We start from the raw sequence: 23480 nt of genomic DNA on the forward strand, positions 1-23480 counted from the left end.
TAGAAGACAGATCATTCATCACTCTGCACTCCCTCACTAGCCCCAATTCTGTTTTCTCCCTCCTCTGTCGCTTCACTCTTTAATTAAATCTTAGTTGTGTTTTATTTCCTTTGTTGCTGCTGGTTATGACACCATATACAAATTCCTTTCAAATTAAATGTTTATTTTTTTTTATTTTTTAAGTATTTATCATCTTCCTGCACCTGTTGCAATGCTGAGTTGATGTCATCTTTATACAACACTAATACAGGGTAGTTGCCAAGATTCGAGAACAAATCAGTTAAAATACCCAGTTTACCTGAATACAGAAGTGTTATTTGTCAGCTTATGTAAAAAAGCTTTCATGTTTGTATTTGTACCATACTTCTGCATATGATTTTTCTGGTCACAGCAAAGCAGCAAGAAACAGGAAATGGTTGACTTGAGCTGGTTGAAGAGTAAACAAGATTAAAACTGGAAAAATCCAGTTGCACTTTAAATGATCCTCTATGTGCTAATGATTTAGAAAAACAAGTGATGAAAGCTAGCTGGGGGGCTTTTTTTTTTTTTTTTTATAAAACAGTGGGGCAGCAACCGTGTCATAATCCAAGCTTACTTCCATAGCGCTGCAGGCAGAAGCAATGCAGAGAGAAGCAAATAATCAATCACACACACACAGCCTACTCAATAAGGTCAGATGCATTCAGCTCTGTTATATGTGCTCAGCCTCAGGAGTCATTAACAGCTGATGCCAAAGAAGCTGAAATATTGTTCTGAGTTGAACTTCCTCATCTAATGGTTTTTTTCTTACCCATGATGCTCTGACAGCAGAGTTGCGTGAACAGTTTTTCATGACAAATGTTATGGTCATTTTCAGTTTTAGTCTGAGAAGGCAATGCAGTGTTTGTGTTGATGTTGTGAGTTACAACAGCATGCCTTCTCATCTTTCATAGTGTTGTTGTGTGGGCGGCAAATCCTTAAGGGTAAAAAAAAGACTATTACGTAATAGCTGGAGATTTAAATAAAATGGCTGAGAAATAGGACATACGGGAAAATAACCATATCCACCTGACATTGGCTTAACATTTCTGGGTTTGCACCTTGTCTTGTGTCTCTCGGCGCCCTTCAGAGATGGGGAGAGGAAGAGAAAAAAGATGTGAAGAGGCTGGAAGAATAGAGTTACACACTCCTATGTCCCACTTTGCAAACCCTTTGCAGCCTACACTGCGAAGTCAATGTTACACCTATTACACCTCCCCTAAAGCTTTAAATAGCCCACTCTCCCTCAACAGGACAAACTGAGAAAAACACAGCCTTCTGCACAGTCTGCACCTAAGACTCAACATTTATTATTCTTGTTGCCTAAACATGCAGTATGCATCGTGTTTTTCTTTTTTTGTGTGACCATTCTGTCATCAGCAACTATCTGCATAGAGATAAGTATAAACAAGTCAGCAGGACCGGCAGGTCAGAAAAGATCATGGTTTGGGCTGAAAAAGTAAGTTTGTTATAGTCAATTGAAATAAGTCAAATTATCTTTAAGTTACTGACTGGACTCAAATCCCAACCTCCTAAGTGAAAGTTGTGTTTATGCGCTCCACCATTAACCCCAGCCACCAATCCCATGCACATACAGTACATACATACTTCTGCACACATACATACCTACTCAAACATGTTATGCATGCATGTGCAAGGAAGTAGGCATGTATGTGCAAGTGAAGTATGTATACCTGTGAGGGACCACGCAGCAAGGCACATGGAGTCACAGATAAGTTTAATGAAAGGGGGTTTTAGTCACCCAAAAATATGAAACAACAAAAATGAAGATAAGTTCTGGGCCCATAAAAGAGGTCAACTAAACAGAATGTAACTAAAGCGCATAATGAAAAAAATAAACATAACTAACCTGACCGCACAGACATGAAACCAAGGGGACATATATAGCCTGCTGGCTGATCAGTCCAGGTTTGACACAAAAGGGGAATCTAACAATAAAACAGTACCAATTAAACTACAAATAACAATCAAAACAAAACAAACACGTATTCCAATGTAATGTAAACTAAGGAAAAAGTAATCTATAGAAAGAATGAAGCTTCCCAATGACATGGCGAGTAGTGGTAGTGTCCAATTAGGCCACCTCCCCTATAAAACAGCTCTTCTCCAGGTGCCACCCTTTTTTGATTATGGATTATGGTGAGCTCAAAAGAAATATGGTTATAAGAAAGAAGCAGGCAATACAAAAGTAACTAATATCGGCGCTACAAAAAGACACATTTAACTGTGAACTAAATATGCATGTGAAACAAAAACCATGTATCTTGTAAATTATTTGCAACTAGAAAATGCTTTTCCTGCAGAAAATGCGTGTGAATGCTGAATAGCTAAATTGCTAAAGCTAAACTGGATTAATAGCTTAAATCTGTAAGAAGAAGTTGAAGTAGTGAGAATAGTGTGAAAAGTGGGAATTGTTTTAATTGGTATGAATTTCATTGACAAGTTGAATAACAACACTAATGTAAAAAAGATGTGGAACTATTAAATTATTAAATTTTTTGAAAAGCTAATGCTAAAGCTAAACTAATAACTGGTTCAAATATGTAAGAAGAAGATGAAGTTGTAAGAAATGTGGAAAAATGATAATTGTTTTAATTAATATATCTTTAAAAGTTGAATAATAGCCATGTTGTATGCAAGTTGTAGGTGTTACAACAGTAGCACAGTAGTGGCAAGCGAACAACATATTACTGTCTGTAGAAGCAATTTGACTGGCGAAAATGCTGCATCATGCTTACTAATCAGGGGCCATGTTTGTAAACACAGAGGAGATCGCTTTGATCTCTGATGTTTGTAATCAGCTAACGACCTGTGTCAGACTGCTGCCATTAAGGGACGCTGAGAGCGACCTGTGAAAGAAAGGCTCAGACAGCCTAAACTATTGGTGGAATAAGTGAAATTACCTCATCTTCAGTGCCACAAGTCCTTTAGGAACGTATTGATATAAAATGTAAAAATGTGAAAAATTTAAAAATGTGGGCATATCAGCGATTCCAAAAAGTGGTTCGCTGTGCCAAATGTATAAGTCATATTGCTTAAATGAGCACATTGGCTGAAAGTAAACAAGCATACCTACGTTTTGATGTATATATGTTGTATGACAACTAAGGAAAAATTGTGAGAGCAAGTTATAGAGAAGGGACTACGATGATTTTTTTAAGGCTCCGTGCTCTAGTAATGACATCACCCACTGTAAGTCACGCAATACACACCCATTATAAACTTCCTGAAAGGAACACTAAACTTAAACTTAATTTTCACAAAAAACATTAAATAAATAAATGTAAATTGTTGCACTTAGTACTTTTAACTGACATATAGGGTGGCATCAATTATGGCATCTAACTCTTATCGAATAAGTGTAATATCCCAGAATGTTGAATTATTCCTAAAAGACCATGTTTTCTGATGGCTGAACATTTTCTAGTCGTATTATTAAAAACAACATGGTATCATATAAATAAACTGTGGATTAAGAGTCAGTATTTGCTGTAGTAGCATCATTGCTATAGAAAGATGCTGACATGGCTGCTGCCTACTTTTTTTTTTATTTAAGAGACTTGGCTCTGCGTGTGACTCTCAAACAGTACAGTGTTCCTTATTATTTTATTATCAAAATTACTTTTGGTTTATTGCCACTTGCATTGCAAGGTGACACTTTTGGTCTGATTGTTTAAATCAGTGGTTAACAGGGTGGGCGAGGTATAGATGTGTTCCCTTTCTTTGTGGAGTTGCTCTCTATTTTTGCTACTCTCTTTACTTCTCCACTTTACTTCTCTAATTCTCCATACAGCCATATGGATCAACTCCCTGCATAGGGAGTTTTTATGTGGATATTCATCAGGCTCTATATGCTAAATTTAACATCCGCCTGTTCTACAGCCTATACATCCCACGGGTGGATCAGTTGGTGTGTGTGTGTGTGTGTGTGTGTGTGTGTGTGTGTGTGTGTTTGCTAGAGGAGGAACAGAAGGAGAGGGTTCCTCAAGCTTTGAATGTACATCTGTCAGAGTCAGAGAAGAAGAGCAGCCAAGCAATGAAGTTTTTAGTGCACACACCAGTCTCCACTGCAGACATCCTGTGTCTAACGTGACTCACAATTTGCCTATTATGTAAGTCATCAGAGGGAGAGGGGAACAGACACACCTGTGCCGGGTCAGCCTGTTCTTGACAGGTTTCACAAAACATTTCACTTTGCACTATAGCAGCACAGCATACAGCACATACATTCTCATACCTAAACATTTCATTATGACTCACTTTGCATGAATGTATCTACCATGTTCCTCAGTAAGGTGTCATTGCCAAATATGTCATTAGTGTCGTCAGATGAGAATAGCTACCCATTTGAAAAAACATATATTTGTGTGTGTTTGTGAGGGGGTGGGTGCAGGCATGAAATAAACAAAGGATGGATAATTTGGCGTAGGCTACTTGTATTAGTTTAGAACAAGAAAAGATCCTTTGGCTGCATGAGCCAATCTGCCACCTCCTCAGCAGCAAAAACCTAGCTCAAAACCTCAAAACTACCCCCGCAGCCTACCGGCCACGTGACCCCACCCCCTGCCACACGACTTTTACTGTAAGAAAACCATTTCTGTCCCCCACATAGGCTATACTAGGCTACAGTGATCTAGGACACACTCACCAGCAATGCAGATCTTTATCTGTTAGTTGCCTGGGCAGGTTTTTTACAAGCTCATTTGATCAACAGGTCTGCAGGAACACACATTAATCAGCCAGGGGGGCTTAAATGACATGTTTGGCTGAAACATATTTGTGTGTGAAGGACAAGTGAATGGTCCAACTCATGTAGAAAAACTGAAAAACGTATAGGCCTAATAACGGACCTTTAAAATAGGGCAACTGGGTGCATTGAAACTACTGGGGCTGCTTGTGTGTGTGTGTGTGTGTGTGTGTGTGTGTGCGTGTGTGTGCGCGTGTGTGCGTGTGTGTGTGTTAAACGTCACAGCTTGCCGAAAAGCCTCTGCGAACGCGCGCTAACATACACTTCCTCAATCGACGGAATCCCAGAGCGAAAAACGAGAGGAAGAGAAAGAGCAACTTTCGTCGTGCTGCGGTGATAAAGAAACAGCACAGAGTTTGCAGGACGAGGTGAGACTGCTGTTATTATTTTTAGTCGGGGTTTTAACTAGAGTTAGGGACCTTAACGTTTGGAGATGGCAAAAAGTTACTCAAAGACCCCCAAAACGCCCCCACCCTATTCTTCTTTCATCTAACGGAATCGAAGACGTTCAACCGTGACCGTTAGCGCTGACGTTAGCTAATTATTTACAGTCTTATATGCTATATATGCACGCGTAAGCTTTAGTCTGTCTAGCTAATTGAAAACGTAGGCCTACGTTGATTTACAGTAGTAACGTTAACACAATGTCTTTTCTATAGCATTCAGAAACATTGTCACTAACGTTACGTTCTGATTGAAAAAACGTTATAAACCCCAACTTTTTTCGGATAGCGTCGCCTCGTTTAATTAATAAAACTGAAATGGTGCTACGGAATCTGTGACCTGTCATATTTTATGGCGCTACGGGGTCCACTATGGAAAAAAAAAAGACTGATTGGTTGATTAAACATTGACAGGTGACTGGTCGATACTGGCCACACGTCTGACCCGATCTTAATACAATGGGGTCACTTTAGAAGGTATGAACGCACTGTTAGCTATTATAGTAAACAGTTGTGTGGCCATGGTGGCAATATGGAATACCAGTTCAGGTCACATAATCTCACGGGTCACAGAATATGCCTTGTTGTCACGCTGGGTGTGAGAAGGAATGCGGGCAGGTCTGGACAGCAAATAAAGGGGGAGTCTGTTTTAAATAAGCACTTACATGTAGGCTATGTGTCATACAGAGAGTCTCAAACGGTCGCTGTCGTCAGTCGTCTAAAAGACTTCAAGTAACATCTGAAACTTGCAGTCAACCACATCCTTCAGAGTCAGAAATGTTGCAAAAATAAAATGAGATGCACTGACTGATTCTCGGTTAATTCTCATTATCCTCAAATCGCTGTATGGTCACAGTTGTAGTGTAAATCACTGTAACAGCTTCATAAATAATATGCAATATGTAGCCTAGCATAGTTACACAGTGTATGCGTGTGTGTGTGTATATGTGTGTGTGTGTGTGTGTGTGTGTGTGTGTGTGTGTGTGTGTGACACACTAAGAAGTACATGTGAGGACATGTTTCCATCATCAGCAGTAGCAGTGTAGTTTAATGTAGATTGCAAAATGTATGTAATGCTTACATTGTGAGGTGGTAATTACATTCATAGCAGTTCACTGTACAAGCTCCCTCTCCTTTTCTGTATTTTACTTCTCCCTTTTTTCTGTCAGTGGAACAAGGGTAGGGTACTATTCCCCCATCCCTATTTCTCCTTCACTTATAAATCAAATAATTAATATATGTAATAATAACTTAATAATTATCAAATAACTTGATTGTAGTGTTAGTTTACAATTCAGTCTCCCGCACTTAGGCTTGACATCTACTACAACTGTATTATAGACCATGCATCCAACACCTGTATTATAGCTGCTTATCACATTTTTTAAGATATGATGTTCAAATACAAACAAACATACACTGATTTTTTTTTAGTGTGCTTACATAACCTCTAAGCCCATATTCTAGGTGAAGCAATATAGTAATTTAACCTTCATACTAGTAGTACTTGTACACAATTTTGTGTTGGTCATTAATGCAGATATCAGGAACTTAAGTAGGTTGTATAAAATTAATATTAGGAAGTTAGGTGGACGTTTTCTTGTTACATTATACTGGTGCATGGGACATAACTACTGAATTTAACAGATGGAACAAATCGAAACTGCACACAGTTTGCTAGGTAATCAATCACTACCGCCCTCAATAACACAGTGTGCTTGCTATTGATTAACTCCAAAAACCCTGACATCACAGCTCAAAGCAGCAGCGCGTCAGTAAGTGAATATGACCGTTTAACACCTTCCCCTCTTAGTGTGAACTTTTTTCTTCCCTGTGTTTTTTTCTGTGTCTTACTTCTCTGGTCTCATTGTGTGCGGTTTTGGGTTCAGGATTGTGAATACCAGCTAGGCCTACTGTGGTGCGCTGCATGCTTGTATTTGGATTAGCGACATGTTGAGGCTCGCTCAGCCTTTGTAGTACAGGAAAACACCTCCACTGTTGCAGCTGCAACCTACACAGTCAAGAAAACAGTGAAAGGGAACCAAACAAGTAGCAGAAGCTTAAATGATTTGGGGGCACATTGACATTGTGGTTGTATTTTATACATAGTGGTGTAGACAAAATATTGCAAGACATCATGAGTGTGATTGAAGTGCCTGGCCAACATGTGAGATTGATGGGCGTCACCCTTTGCATTGCACATACTGTACAGAAACTAGTGGTGCATGGGTGTTACAGAAAAAGTTGAGGTTGGAAGCTTATGCAACCAGTAAATCATGTATGCAATAGGGGTGCATGATATATCTACTCAATATCGTTATCGCAATATCACGTTAATGAAATATTATATCGAAAGGAGTTGCAATATTTTGTTTATATTGTGGAGTCTGTTGGCTGTGTGGCTTAGTTGTGTTCAATTTAGAGCCCGCTTGAAATGCTATAATGATCATCATTTCATTGGCCAGTTACCGTGCCACTTGCACATGTTGGTACACGTCAGCGCACGGGTCCACTACGTGACAATAGTGTACCAGGTGTGTGCATATTTCAACAGAGTGACAGTGTAAGTGATGGAATTGATAGAGACAACTGAACGGAACGAATCAGAAAAACGAAAGAAACATTGTGTCCTGTTCGATTTATTTATTTATTTTATACTGTACAACCAGTAAAACATGTCCTGTTCTGAAGACATGGCCAATATTTATTTATTCATGTTGTACCACTCCAATATGACCAATAAACCTTGTGTTGTAAGAAAACTTGTTTTATTTGTTATGAATCTATTTTGATGCGTTTTCCCATAACTTTTCCAATTTTACATATGTTTAAAAATATCAAAATTAATGTCTATATCACAATATACATAATCAATATTGATTTTATAATCTATAATATTGATTGAATAATCACATTTTGTCAATATCGTGCAACCCTAGTATGCAACAGCTAGTGCCCAGAATGTAGGGTGACATTGAGCTCTCTCTCCAATATGTCACTGTCAGCATATATTTCACCTCACATGCACAAGGATGCAACTAGTGTGTTGATTTTTTTTTAAATAATTTAATCACAAGGTCTCTCTATCAAAAAATTGACAAATGCCCATCACAAGTACCCAAAATTATGTTTTTGAAATGTTTGTTTTTTCTTACTAGCAATGGAAACCTCTTAAAGTATTGGACAAATATGACATATAACATACGTGTCATATCATATGATAAATTGTGTTGTTGTTTTTTTACCTCCAACAGCCAGCTTTGGAATAAGATACAAAACACCTACAATAGTTCTCCACACAAAAACAGGTCTTGTTGACAGAGGTGTAAAAATGTTTTGTTTCCCTCCTCTGTGTGGCTGTGACTCAGTAGAAATGTCTCAAAGTGAGAACAAGTACAAGTTTACAATTTTACTTTGGTCTATTCTGTACACACGACATCAATTGCATGTCCGTCCTGTTAGAGGGATTCCTATTCTGTTGCTCCCTCCATGAGGTTTCCATTTTTTTCCTGTTACTTTTTTTTTTTTGGGGGAGCTTTTCCTTATCTGAATCGAGTGTCTAAGGATAGAGGCTATCGTACGTTGTAGATTATTAAGCCCCTAGGCAAATTTGTGATGTTTGATATTGGGCTATATAAATAAAATTGACTTGACTTTAACAGAAGTCACTTTGTCCTTTCTGACACAACCATCTACTGTTTTTGAATGCAGGTGCAGCGTTGTCTGACAGGATGTCAGAAATATGTTTTAAATCTATTTCTTAGATGTTACTTGAAGGAGCAGTATCTTATCTTCTTTCTCTGATATTGTTCGGTCTCACAATACATACATACTAGAGGTGTGACGAGATCTCGTCCCATGAGATCTTGCGATGTTTCTTGTCGAGGTGAAGAGTTGTCTCGCAATATCATTCAGTACACAAGTGCAGATTTACGTCGGTACTACCGAGGACTGATTCACGTTAAATCAATCTGTACCAAATTTCGGTACCTGAGAGCATGTAAGCGCGAGCTTTTCTGTCCTCTCTGCATGTTTCGCAGAGAGCGGGGCTCAGCTCGGACACACGCAGCAAACTAACATTATGTCGCCTCCGCAGCTTGTTTAAGTCACAGTGAGTCAAGGCAATACCGGTAAAGCGTTCACAAGTGTGGTTACAGTTTTCAAAACTTCATGCAGACAGCGATTGCTTTTATGTAATATAACGGCGAGATAGTGGTGCAGTTAACGTACACTTCTTCTGAGACAGACAGGAGCAACGGTGTTCACTATGCCCTGGTGACAGGCTGGAGGTTGTAGGGCAAGGCTACTTTACTTGTATAGCACATTTCAGCAACAAGGCAATTCAAAGTGCTTTACAGGGCAATTAAAAATTGTCATTAAAATAAAAATAGAATGAGATACAAATACAAAAATAAAAGTTACAATGCAGTGTAAGAAATGAATAATTATTTGATTTAATAGGTTGTAGGGATGGGTTTGGGTGGGGAGAGGTAGGTGTTGTATTTTGTGTGGTGTTTAAGATGTTCTAAATAAATAAAAAAAATGTTCTAAGTAAATAGGATGAATAGGTTTGGCATCATTTTAACAACTGAAATAATTGTTTGAAGTACTGGAAAAAGGTACCCAATTTCAGGTAACGGTACTGGTAAAAATGTGAACGGTACCCAGCCCTACCCACTTTTAAATCGTTTGGGTGGCAGCATTTTGGATTCCAGGTGGAAACGGCGCAGTTATTAGGTCTGAAGAAGTTAGTTATACAGGAGAGAAGCCATTTTAGTTTGTGGCAAAACTTTTCACAGTACTTGTTTTGTGACTTTCAATTGAAGAAAAGACTATTAAGATATACGATTTCTTTAAAATAGTGTTAAAGGGCAACTCTTATATAGCATATTCAGGATCATACTTGCATTTTGTGTTTGAACTAGAACATGTTTACATGCTTTAATGTTGAAAAAACACTTTATTTTTCTCATACTGCCCATGGCTGCTGCACCTGTATTCATCCTCTGTATGAGACCATGGATGTATTAAGAGAACTTCTATTCTATTCAGAGTATGAGACGCTCTGTAGGAGCGCCTGTCTCTTTAATCCCTCCACCCTCCTGCTCTGATATGCCAGCACGCTTCCTGGAAACTCCGGAGTCTCCACTCTGTGTTTCACTATTTGAAGCCATGGATGTATTAAGTAAGAGATTACAGCTATGTCGCGTTAGCATGTATCTACTTAATAGTTAGCAGTATGCTAACGTTAGATTGTAGTGGAACGAAGCAGCACTTTCTACCATCAAAAATCGCAGATAAAGGCTTCTGAACCAAACACTACCCAATGTTTCAGGAGTAATGAGACCCGAAATTGGGGAGAATTTAACGACACTGGCAGCCAAGGTGACATTGTATACTGCCGTTAGCATGTAGTTACATGGGACAATGTAACACTAAAAAACACTCCAGTCCTGCCTACTTGGAGCAGATGACCAATCATAGATGGCAGGCTTAGAGTTGTGTAACACTTAGCCAGAGTAGAAAAAACTGTTGAAACTGGAGTGTTCCGAATAGTTGGAAATCTGAACATTTTAGCTCACAGGGATTTGTCTAAAATACATTTACCTTATTATTTAAATTTTTTTTTAAGATTTGTTGGGCTTTTCCACCTTTATTTGATAGGACAGCTAGGTGAGAAAGTTGAGAGACAGGGGGAGGACATGCAAGAAATCATCACAGGTCAGATTCAAACCCTGGACCTCTGCGTCAAGGCATAAACCTCTCAGTATGTACGTGCGCCTGCTCTACCCACTGAGCCAACCCGGCCATGTTTAACATGAGTGTCTCGTCACACCCGTGACAGATACCTATAATACTTATCTTCATACCTAACTGTGAGCCAGCAGTATTGCTGCAGAATATGCAACAACAGTGTGTGTATGCAATATAATAAGATATATGAGGACGAATTGCAGCTGTGCGTGTAACATGTCATTATAGATAAATGTCACCAGGGTAACACTGTGTTTGTCCATCTTTGAAAGCAGGTGACGTTGGTACTTGTCACCATGGCTCCTTTCTTGAGGATCGCCTTTAACTCATACGACTTGGGCCTCCTGCTTCCTCTGGCCGACCCGCCTTTCTGTGCAATCAAGTTGAAGGAGGCCTTGACAACTGGTGAGAAACTCTTTGACAGCCTACATCACCCTTTTTTTTACAGAAGTTGTTATGTCTGTAACAAAGATGTCACTTCCTTCTTATTTCCTGTGCTTGAAAACATCAAAAGATATTTCTTTGTTTTCTCTCTCTGTCCACCTTCCTTTTCTTAGATAGAGGTAAGACCCTGGTTCAGCGGAAACCCACCATGTACCCGGCTTGGAAGGCCACTTTTGATGCTCACATCTATGAGGGTCGTGTGTTGGAGGTACTGCTGATGAAGACAGCAGAGGAGCCGCTGGCTGAGGTCACCGTTGGAGTGTCTGTCCTTGCTGAGCGCTGCAAGAAAGCCAACGGGCGCGCTGAGTTCTGGGTAGGACATTACAGATTATCCTCTGTCCCTGCAGAGGAATATCTTAGGCTGTCTAAGTGTAACTGTCTGTGTGTCTAAGTGTGTGTTTGTGTGTTCAGGTGGATCTTCATCCTTCTGGGAAAGTGATGATGGCAGTGCAGTATTTTCTAGAGGAAGTGGATACAGGTAAAATAATTAAAATGGAAACATGATCTTCTTTCTTCTGTTCCTGCTTGTGGACTTTTTCTGTTATTTATATAATTTCCTGTAGCTGTCTGGTTGCTTTGCTTTCTCTGGTGTAACATTGTCCATGTTGTCACCAAAGTCACTATAAACTTGGGTTAAAAGCTTAAGTATTCCTTCATAAGTGGTATCACCAAATGGCGAATAAATGAGAATACATTTTATTTACTTTATAGATATAAAGGACTTCTTTGATATGAAATAATATAGAAATGCACGTTGTTGATTTTGTTTGATTGAGGTAGGGGTAGACTATAAGACACAATTTAGACATTATGAGTTTCAGACCTTTGCTGGGAGGAAATTTTAGTTACTGGACCTTTTTAAATTTGAATTGAATACCCCATGCTCTATAACATTACATATTACTAACTAAAAAACGACTCTAAAACCAAAACCAAAAACTCTCTTAATTGTTATTGATCAAGAGTTTTACACTCAAAAAGTCACCTGATCTGCTTCATCAGGACTGTGTGGGTGTGGTTTAATCAGACTTGATTGACAGGGGCCTAGAAACATTAGCAGACAACCCTGTCATCAGATAACATTAAAGTCAGGAAGAGTGCTGACAGCATGTCCGCTCCGGCCACTGGCAGCGAAGTCAAGTCGGGGCACCATCAGGTAGCTCCAGAACAGGTTAGCAAGGTCAACAGTATTATTATTACCTTTTGGTATGAATTTTAATTTTTTTTTTTTTTTTTTGCGCCGTTACAACCATGTTTTCAATTAAAAAATAATAATTTTAAATTGCAATTTGTGGGGAAGGAGCAGGCCCATTGTTGGCTTGATCCCTTCCAAAGCTGCTCCCAGACCCTATAACTGTTTAATTAGAGCACAGACAAAAACACAAACAAAAGCACAAACTCGCTTATGTGAAATAACCATAACTGTTCTAACTTTGAAAGCAGAAAATGTTGTGTTCATGTAGGGCCGCATCACTCATAGTAAGAAGCCGATTGAGAAATAGAGTAGAGTAAGAAAGTGAGTTAATAGTATTGAAAATGGAAAGAATCTTTTCTCTCTTAACTTTAGCATTCATCAAATTCCCAAATACCATGTTGATAAAACTTAATCTGTAGCACCACAACCAGCTTGTCTAATTTCTAGTCTGAAGTTATCATTCCTTTGATTTTTAACACCCCCCCCCACCCTCACATATACACAGACTGCCCAGCAACTTTAATCATGAGCAATTCCTTTGATAATCATCAATTTGTAATGCATGTGAAATGACCTTTGTTTTTCCATTGCAGTGTTGTGGGATGACTGATCTTTGTTTCTCTGTGTATCTTGAAGAGAGTAAGCAGGCTGGCAAGGAGGAGGAGGCTCCTACCCTGAACCGTAGACGAGGGGCCATCAAGCAGGCCAAGATCCACTTCATAAAGAACCATGAGTTCATTGCCACGTTCTTCAGACAGCCCACTTTTTGCTCCGTGTGCAGAGAATTTGTCTGGTCAGTCCAGCCTACTCCTCAGCCCTATAAACCAACCTTCAAGGCAGCTAAAGGGGAACTCATGAACCACAGATTAGATACATTTAAACAGAAGACAGAACGACAGATTCTTAGAAAGACAGGTTGCTTATGGTGTTTTTGGATTAAACCAATAAGGTCAACTTACCCTTTAAGTTGTAACGTCTGTCTCTCGTAATGACAATGTTTGTCATTTTCTGATAGCAACAGATGTGCTTTGAAGCCCATTTTGGTCTCTCTGGAGAGGAAGTTTGTAGAAAAAGGAAACCCTGATACACAAATCAGCATGGGTGTACTGCAGCTGTTCATTATCACAAACTAAGTGATTAATCAGCAAATCATTCACATTCACATGATCATTCAAAAGACTGATACAGACTGACCCATTAGTGTCACTTTGCCTCCCACAGGGGACTCAACAAGCAAGGCTATAAATGCAGACGTAAGTGTACAGTCATTTTAAAACTCCTGTGCTTTGTGCAATACTTGAAATAGCAACCCAGTGCATAGATGGTATATATTAAAAATATGTACTTCACTGTTTTATCTGCGGGGCCAGTGTACATGATATGCTCAGATACTGTATCAAAGTATACAAATCTCTTATATCTTGGCTTTATCAGAATGCAATGCAGCCATCCACAAGAAATGCATAGACAAAATCATCGGCAGATGTACCGGTACTGCTGCCAACAGTCGGGATACTGTGGTACGTATCAATTTTTTTGTGCAGTACACCATGTACTGTGAGTGTTCTCCATATGGCTGATTTTAGTTTAGTGTGGGCTTTTCTTACTCTGGTTTTTGCTGTTGTAGTAAAGTATCCCTCCATAACAGTTTGAACAATGATGGAAAAATCATTGAACTGGCAGGTGTTCCTGGGTCAGAGTTTGAAACAAAGACAGATACCAGTCAGGGTGCACATGCAATAAGACGCCCTTTTCAACGATCATCAATATTGGTGGTTAAGACAATCAAAAACCACCTGACCTAGATAATAATTGCATGGAAATAATCAAGCACACACATGTGGAGTGGTCTCAGAGAGGCAATCTAAATCAGTGAAGAGGTAGACCTGGGAACGGCCGGGAACTTTCTATCCAGCAGCGTGGTCACTTCACTTCTATAATCTCAGAGAGGGAAGCAGAAGACAAAGCAAAAAGATAAGAAGAAAATGAGGCAGATGCGCAAAGCTGTGAAGTATCACAGGCCACTGATTAGAATTCCGTTGCCATGGGTCAGTCATGGAGATGATGAATTCCGTTTGTCTCCGCAGTTCCAGAAGGAGCGCTTTAAAATTGACATGCCGCACCGTTTTAAGACCAACAACTATATGAGTCCCACCTTCTGCGACCACTGTGGAAGTCTCCTGTGGGGTCTTGTCAAACAAGGCCTCAAGTGTGAAGGTACAGTGCAGATATAATTGACTGTTGGAGTGTAAGTGTGCACTTTTATCTTTAACAGCCTTTTTTTGTTCCATTTGTAGATTGTGCCATGAATGTCCATCACAAGTGTCAGGATAAAGTAGCCAACCTTTGTGGTATCAACCAGAAACTACTAGCTGAAGCACTCACACAAGTCAGCCAGGTGAGGATGGAGACTGTCACAAGTCATTCGATGTATGGTCCAATCAAGAGTCAAGTCAAAGTAAAGTCAAGAATTTGAAGGACAAGTCTGACTTAAGTACCATACCACCTAATTAAATCATACAATGGCTCTTTCAGACATTGTGGATATCAGATTACAATATCTCTTACTTAGCTTTTAGTGTATGAGCTGGGTTTAAAGAATATTTACTTAATGATGAGATGATAAACAAAATTATAGAAAAGCATTTAATACATTTTAATGCCCTGCCCCAGGTTATACGATTTTTCAAATGAACCTTTTTTTCCACAAACATTTATACTTACAAAAATAGCATCGTTTTCTATTTAGGAGTTGGAGGCAAATCTGAAGTGAGCTTTGGTAACACATCATTTGGATGTTGTCCAAGTTCTAGGGTTTGAACTATCTTGTGGCAAAAATATAACAAAAAAAATCACAATAATTTTACTAATAAAGTGATTAAAAAAAAAACGTCAGTTTTGACCTGTACCATGATTTTAGCCTGACCTCTCTTCGCTGTAATCTTGACCCCATTTTAGTCCTGAATCCAGTTATTTTCTGGGCCTATTTCTAACATTAACCAAACTAAGACCAATCCAAACCCAAATAGAGCACATCTGTAGAGGGCTCTTTACAATATTATTTGTAAGTGAGTATCACATGAAACTTAGTTCATTGTTTACTAATACATGATGGCAAGTTGATTATCAACAATGGACTATCAAAATAAAGTGTAACCATAAAACTGAGTGTCCCTTGAATGGGGAAACTCCCAATCCCCAGTGTGTGTTGATAAATTGTTAAGTGTGTGACATCTGACCTCGATGGGAACCTGAGCTTCCTGTCCTGGTGTGTTTAAGGACTGGCTCCTTGTGGAACCCTCAGTTCTCTTGTTCTCTTTTTAAAGGCCTCTAAATGTATGTAGTTAAGTGGTCAGTCAGAGCACACAATCATTGTTTAAGAGAAGAATCAGAAAAAAATGTGTTCACATTGGATATACCACAGCTAGACGGGTAACCATTGCTGGAAAACTATTTGTCTGGCTGTTATGCTTATTTTTTCTTTTTCTTTCCTTATTCCATCAGAAATCGTCCACCCGCCGTTCAGATCCAAACATGCCTGATCTGCCTGATATTGGAATCTACGATGAAGTTAGCAAGCTTGCTGGACTGAATATCAATGGTCAGTCAGTGTTTTTCTGTATGTGCGTGTACTTACATGCATTCATGTGAGAAGTATAGACTCTCTACTGATAATAATACTTCCAGAATAATATGCAAAGTGTTCATTGTTTAAGATTATTATATAAATAAGTAATTGTTTACGTGGTAATTGCTAAACGTTTGTCCATTAGATGGATCTCCCTATGGCAGACTGTGGGAGGGGTCCAACCCACGGCCTCAGTCTCGTATAACTCATTTGACCCGCATCAACGTGGACAACTTTGTCTTCCACAAGGTCTTGGGAAAAGGCAGCTTTGGCAAGGTACAAAGCAACTATATCAGTGATATATTTACCGTGAGACTGCCCCAACCCAAGAGTGAGAGGATAACCATGAGTGAATGAACAACACCCCAGTCAACACTTGTCAACTGTCATATACACTGGCACACAGAGGCCTCATATAGAAATGATGACATAAAATGTAGGTGTTTGATGAGGATGAAGCCTGACATCCGGCGAGTGATGTACCTCCCCTTCAGCTATCCCCCCCCCCCACACACACACACACACACACACAGAGCTGTGGCAATACAAGACTAATTAGGTGTTTTAAGCTCCCAACGTCATCTTCCAGGCAGCGCTGCATGGAAGGCACTAGGGTTAGGCAAGGGTTAGGGTTAAGGTTAAGGTTAGGGTTAGGTGACTTGAAGTCGACGATGGGGGCTTAAAACACCCTCGAGCGACTAATTAACACATATCTTGACATTTCAAACTTCATGCTCTTAATAAGGAAGAAACAACAATTCAAGTGTCTCTCATTCTCCTCTTCTCTTCTTCTCTTTGCCTCACAGGTTCTCCTGGCAGAGCTGAAGGGTAGTGGAGAGTACTTTGCAGTAAAGGCTCTAAAGAAAGATGTAGTGCTGATGGATGACGATGTGGAGTGCACTATGGTAGAGAAGAGGGTCTTGGCTTTAGCCTGGGATAACCCCTTCCTCACACATCTTTACTCCACCTTCCATACCAAGGTAGTCTATTTTCATCTCATTAGTGTCTTAGTGTTTTTCCTACACTACATCATTAGTTGGAATTGTGTCCTCAATACTCAAAGTAAAACTTGTCAACAGGAGCATCTGTTCTTTGTGATGGAGTATCTGAACGGAGGAGACTTGATGTTTCATATTCAGGAGAAAGGGCGCTTTGAACTCTACAGAGCCACGTAAGTCACACCTGTCATACAGACAACATACAGATTTGGTGAAAAAACAACTACACACTACTTGCCATCATAACTCTGTGCTCTCAAGCTCCTGTAGCTGTGCCCGGCCTCATGCATACAGCATAAATGAGCTGATGAAAAGCAGATACTTGTAAAGAAGACAGCATGTTTACTCTCCCTGTGTCATTAGCTGCTGCTCACTGGCAGACTGACCTTGTAAGGATAAAGTAGCTTGTAGTGCCTGTGTGCAGTTTGTATGGGGAGGTATCAGTTACAGTACAATCACCCATCTCTCTACTCATCACTTTGTGGGAATCCCTCCAGAAAAAAACAATGGTAAAAGAGAGTGTTGTAAAGTCTTGGGAAAGCTTGTTGGCACCCCACCAACTAAAGTTTTAAAAAGTCTCACATTTACAAATTAATTACAAACTAATTCTCTCCCTCCCCCTTTATTGATTTCACCTTGTTGAAATGGGACAGTAATAGTTGAGAAAAAAGTCTCACCACAAGGACCATTAGTTGCTTTTCTGGAGCTTTATCAATTGTATCACAGAGTCTGCCCAGTTGTTAAGGAATTGTAGATTTTTGTCTTCTTTTTTAAGCACCTTAAGGATAAACAAATAGGGATAACAGTGAGGTATTTTATGGTGTTAAACTTGGAAGCAAAAATACACAAACTCAGATGAAGCTAGTTTGGTTTGATTCTAGGTATCAGAGGACAACAAAGATAGATAGATAGATAGATAGATAGATAGACTTTAGTGCATGCGAGCTACTGTAGTTTTATGTCTTGAAGAATGGCAAGACTATCAATGCATTTACCATTATCTTTCTTACACACTAGTATTTTTTTTTTAAATAGTGGTGTGTGTGTAGGTTTGTAGTCTGTCGTTACATTTCCTTTAGTTAAACTGGTGGTTGTGCCCTGGACACATTTGATTACAGGAGTAATTCTCTACTTGGCAAACAGACACATGGTCTTGTGTTGTCATCCACTAAAATCCTAACTCAATGACTGTATTCAGCCTGGATGGATGATTTACCCTCAGTGAGAAAAAAAGAGAGTGGGCTGTTTCTCACAATGCATTCATTTTTAAACAAAACGTGCTTTCCTGTTTGTTAACATTAAATATATGTAATATATAAATAAGCTTGTATGTTGCTGCACAAGTTGTCACAGTGGAATGAAAAGCATCTCCAGGATTTGGTTATGCAATATTTTTCCTCATGCAGTCACTGAACTGTAGAGTTTTTGCTGAGCTCTTTATCAGCACAAAGGCCCTGTTCTCCCAGTGGCTACTGCTAACCTGTAACCCAGTGCTGTAGAGAGCCTAGTCCAGCGTCTCAATGTTACTGAGTCACATAGCAGTGGCCAAACTTACACATATCTAGTATTCATGTTACACTTTTATTTGTAGTGTTGTTTGTAGAGCAGGTGTAGACATGCATGTACATATCTGTGTGCACCTTCTAACTGAGAGAGCTGTGTTTGTTAGGGTTTTAAGTGAGAGACGATCAATAGAAAAAACCTGCCTATTCAGTCCTTGTCAGTTGGTCATTCGACTGGCTCCACCGCCACAATCCCCCCCCCCGTAACCTCCTCTCCTCCAACACAAACCAGACACTCAGGACCAGGTACCGTACCTGGGGGGACAGAGCTTTCGCCATCGCCCCCCCCTCTGGAACTCTCTACCCATACACATCCATGACTGTATTGACCTGGAAACTTTCTAATCACTTCTCAAAACCCATCTCTTTAGAATAGCCTTCACCCTATAATAACATCACACTTAATGTACTGTTAACTGCTGGTTTTATCGTTTTTTTACCTGTGTAATATGATTGTTTTTATGTTTCATGTTTATTGCTTCACCTGCTTTTATTGTATTTACCATGGTTTTACTGTAAAGTGTCTTTGAGTACTATGAAAAGCGCTATATAAATAAAATGTATTATTATTATTATTTAAAATGGACAACAAGTTCTTATGGTTAGGGCAGAGGTAGTCTCACATTGCCAGACCCATCTCCACAGCACTGTGAAGTAAGGTCTGGGTACACCACCCATACGTTCTAGGATAGGAGTAAAAAATGCTCTGGCTTGTTTGTATTTCTTTAAACCAATCACAACTGTCTTGGGTGGCGCTAAGCCCTGGACTCAGCTATGGTGCTTCTGCAAAATTGTCCCGGGAAGGAACTTGGTGGAACATTTGTATATAGGGAGGCGAGCCCTGGAATGGCTAATTCCCCACAAAAGTTAACTGTTCACACAATAGAGTAATGTGAGCTATTTAAATGACTTACCAGTGTATTGTTGTATGTAACTTACTTTGTCCACATCAATCCCCATATCTGTATACGATGTAGAACTGGCCCCCAGCTATTTTTTCTTTATCTTGCCCTGCAAGCTTAATCTATAATCTCTGGGCAAACATGCTAGCAAGTCCCTGTTAGATAGTGAATGCTGTAAACACATTCTTTTTAAATCTTTACAATCATTCACCGAAGGAACCAAGCATCTACCCTCAGAACTCAGTTGTTTCCCCTGACACAGATGACAAGAGAAGCAGGTCAGAGATAGGCTAATCTTTCGGCTCACTGCAGCTCTCAGGTTTCACATCATGAGAGCGTTATTCACCTGTCTGCTAGTCCATACAAATGTCCTCCTCAATAATTCAGCTCTACAGTGACACCAGTGTTCACCTGCCAACTCACCAGTGAGATAGCTACAGCGCTGACATGTGGCTTTCCACCAGAGTTGGGTCGGTAATATTTGTGTGTCTCCCCAGGTTCTACTCTGCTGAGATCATTTGTGGTCTTCAGTTCTTACATACCAAAGGGATCATCTACAGGTCAGAGCAAAAATATGTACACCATCTGGAAGTACAGTACATGCACTAAATGACCATACTGGTATTTTTGTTTTTTGTTTTACTATATTCTTTACATCACAGCTGACCTTGTTTGATTATTTTCCTATCTTCCACAAGATAAAGACACATACACATTGCAAGTGCAATATTAAAATACACTTGATGACACTCCTTGCTGGCTTAGGTAATCCCACACATTTTGACAATTTGTTTTTTTTTCCTGAAAGTTTCATTATCATTCTGTGGTAATGCAGTTATGAACAGGGACTGTTTAGGAAACTGTGAATATGTTCATTTCCTGCAGGAAAAAGCTGGCTGAAAATCACATCAATAGTGTAACTGCTTGCAATTTATAACCACGTAAGAATAATGGTTACTTCTACAAAATTTCGAGTAAATTAACACATGAACAGTGGACTGAATATTCACATTGATGAATCCTATCTCAGTGTTGTAAGGCAGTGAGCATTCAAGATTTCACAGTCCAGCTGGCAAAACTAAGGCACTTTTAATCACATATTTATTCCTCTAAAAGTTCATTTAAAACATGCAAGCATTAAGTGGCATTCTAACTTATTTCTGATAAACACAAAATTGTGAGATCAAACCTTATAATTGCAAACTCGCAATCTATCATCATCTTCAAAATCACTGCTTATTTCCAATCCCGTGGTGATTGTTTTGTTCCAGAGATCTTAAGTTAGACAATGTGATGCTGGACCATGAGGGACACATAAAGATCGCTGACTTCGGCATGTGCAAGGAGAACGTGTTTGGAGAGAATCGTGCTACAACTTTCTGCGGTACTCCTGACTATATCGCCCCAGAGGTATAGTGTTTCATACTTACAGATGCTTTCTTGTTCTGAAATATTCAAATGTGCAACTGATTTCCTTAAATCATTCTGCATGCAAACAAGTGTCAGTGTCTGTCTAGAATAGTTCTTGTTCATAATATTGTGTTTCAACTCAGATCCTGCTGGGACAGAAATACTCATTCTCTGTTGACTGGTGGTCATTTGGGGTGTTGCTTTACGAAATGCTGGTTGGTCAGTCGCCTTTCCATGGAGATGATGAGGATGAGCTGTTTGAGTCCATCCGCATGGATACTCCCCACTATCCTCGTTGGATCAACAAGGAGGCCAAGGACCTGCTTGAGCAGGTCTGTACCAATACCTATTAAATAGAATACATCTGTTATAGGACACCATTTCTGCTTATATGGTATTAGCATGTTTGATTATTTTATGGTTTAAATTCAAGGCCCTCTCATCCTGTACAGGATGAGAGAATACGTTGATGAAATCTATTGAAATCCAATTAAATCATGTAAATGTTTGTAGCTTAAAATGAGCTGATGTAATGGTGCACACTCCTAACTTACCCTGCAGTTGTTCGAAAGAGACCCCACTCGCAGGCTTGGGATCGTGGGTAATGTCCGTTTACAGACGTTCTTCAAGAACATCAACTGGCAGGCCTTGGAGAATAGAGAGATTGAACCCCCCTTCAAACCCAAAGTGGTAGGCCCCACATACACTAAGGAGTCACTGAGGATTCAATTATGAAAAAATATGGATCATGTGCTGTGTTTACATATGTCTATAATCTGTGATGAGTGCCTCTGTTTTATAATTTTGCTAAGATAAGATTGTTGTCAATTTCAGAAAGCACCAAATGATTGCAGCAACTTTGATCGGGAGTTCCTCAGTGAGAAGCCTCGTCTCTCCTACAGCGATAAGAACTTCATAGACTCCATGGATCAGGCGGCATTCGCTGGCTTTTCATTCATCAACCCTAAGATGGAGCAGCTTTTAGAAAAGAGAGTGTTGTGATGACAGTCAGACCTGGGTTACATCTCTACCGCTTAAGGACAGTTCCCTTATTCTGTCACCTTGTTAAACTTACAAATGAATGAGCTGTTCCACAATCAGTATTCGTGTGACCTTATTTTAAGCACAAACCATTCTCCTTGGGTACGTGTAGAAATGATAAGCGTAGAAACGGGCTCTTGTACTGTACATATTGACAGTATTGTGTTTGTGTGCATGCTTATTATTTGTCTAGGTTGTGAAAGCCTGTATGAGTAATAATATAGGGGCGGGAGGTTGAAAATCCTTACATTTCACTTGACGTCACCGCTACCATCTGCAGCTATTTTGTGTCCCTTTTTGTAACATTTAATTCAACCCAACTGGGAATGAAATAGTATGAAGAGGGAAAGAAACCTATAGGAATAAATTATGCTGTATACTTCAAATGTAGATTTTTTGTGTGTGAATGAGTTGACTGCATGTATAGAAATCTCAGACCAACAAAAACTTATTTGTCTTTAAATATAGATTAATAATGAACGTTATCTGTCTTTGGAACATCTGAATTCTTGCCTTTGACTGAATGAATCATGTCTGGCTGATAAAGAAGAACTTGTGGTGATTGGCTTTCCGATCCCATATAAAGAACTAATTTGAACAGATTAACAGCTGTTCTCAGCTGAATTGAAAGGTCCTATCTGTGTACAGAGGAGGCAGTCGGTGCAAAAGGTCAAGTAAAGGTACGTGACTTCAAACAGTAAGTTCGGAGTCACTGAAACGCTGTATATAGACAATGTATATGTATATTGCTGTAACATGTATATTTGTTCGCTAAGGATGTACTTTTTTTTTTTATGTCTCCATCTTTTACATCTGATTAAAAAAACATCAACTCCCAAGTCTTCTGTACTATTTAAAAATATGTATATATCAGCAGTTTACATTGAGATCATACAATGAAAGATTAAGTTCTCAAAAACGAGAACATTTAAGAGGGTTTAGTCAGGTCAGGGCTTATCTCTGGTGCAATATCATATATTATCTATGGTGCGATAATCCAAATTAAAATAAATAACTAATCTATATCCCCTTAAGCAACCTATCATAGGCTGGTTCTCTTAGGATCAATAAAACCTACACAAGACAGATTTGCACTTTCTGTTTGGGGTATAGGATATACTTTGTTACCTGCTCAGGGTCACAAACATCAATTAACTTAATTAGCAAATTGTTCCTACAGTGATGCAAACGTGCTTATAATTGGTATGGCATTTTCAGGAGATGTAAATTAATGCGGTTTTAGGTTTGGGACAGGTTGTCATTTTTGTGAACATAAACATACAGTACAGGCCAAAAGTATGGACACACCTCATTCAA

At 39.3% G+C, this 23480-nt stretch overlaps 1 protein-coding gene across 2 annotated transcripts; it reads left to right on the plus strand.

Annotated features, from left to right (window-relative positions):
- Positions 1-5012: 5012 nt before the first annotated feature.
- On the plus strand, positions 5013-22996 carry prkcda (protein kinase C, delta a). Of its 2 annotated transcripts, none has more exons than XM_039798644.1 (18): positions 5013-5154; positions 11259-11388; positions 11541-11740; positions 11839-11905; positions 13259-13415; positions 13844-13875; positions 14057-14142; positions 14710-14839; positions 14920-15020; positions 16127-16223; positions 16396-16526; positions 17057-17230; positions 17330-17421; positions 20210-20272; positions 20984-21122; positions 21266-21454; positions 21684-21812; positions 21957-22124. In XM_039798644.1, exons 2-18 carry the CDS (start codon positions 11280-11282, stop codon positions 22122-22124), a joined length of 2064 nt encoding a protein of 687 aa, XP_039654578.1. In that variant the 5' UTR covers positions 5013-5154; positions 11259-11279. The 2 variants fall into 2 exon arrangements, with proteins under 2 accessions (XP_039654578.1, XP_039654579.1); XM_039798645.1 differs by having other exon boundaries at positions 5014-5154; positions 11256-11388; positions 21957-22996.
- Positions 22997-23480: the final 484 nt, after the last annotated feature.

The sequence above is a fragment of the Perca fluviatilis genome, chromosome 4, assembly GCF_010015445.1.
Source record: "Perca fluviatilis chromosome 4, GENO_Pfluv_1.0, whole genome shotgun sequence".
In the NCBI taxonomy this organism is placed as follows: domain Eukaryota; kingdom Metazoa; phylum Chordata; class Actinopteri; order Perciformes; family Percidae; genus Perca; species Perca fluviatilis.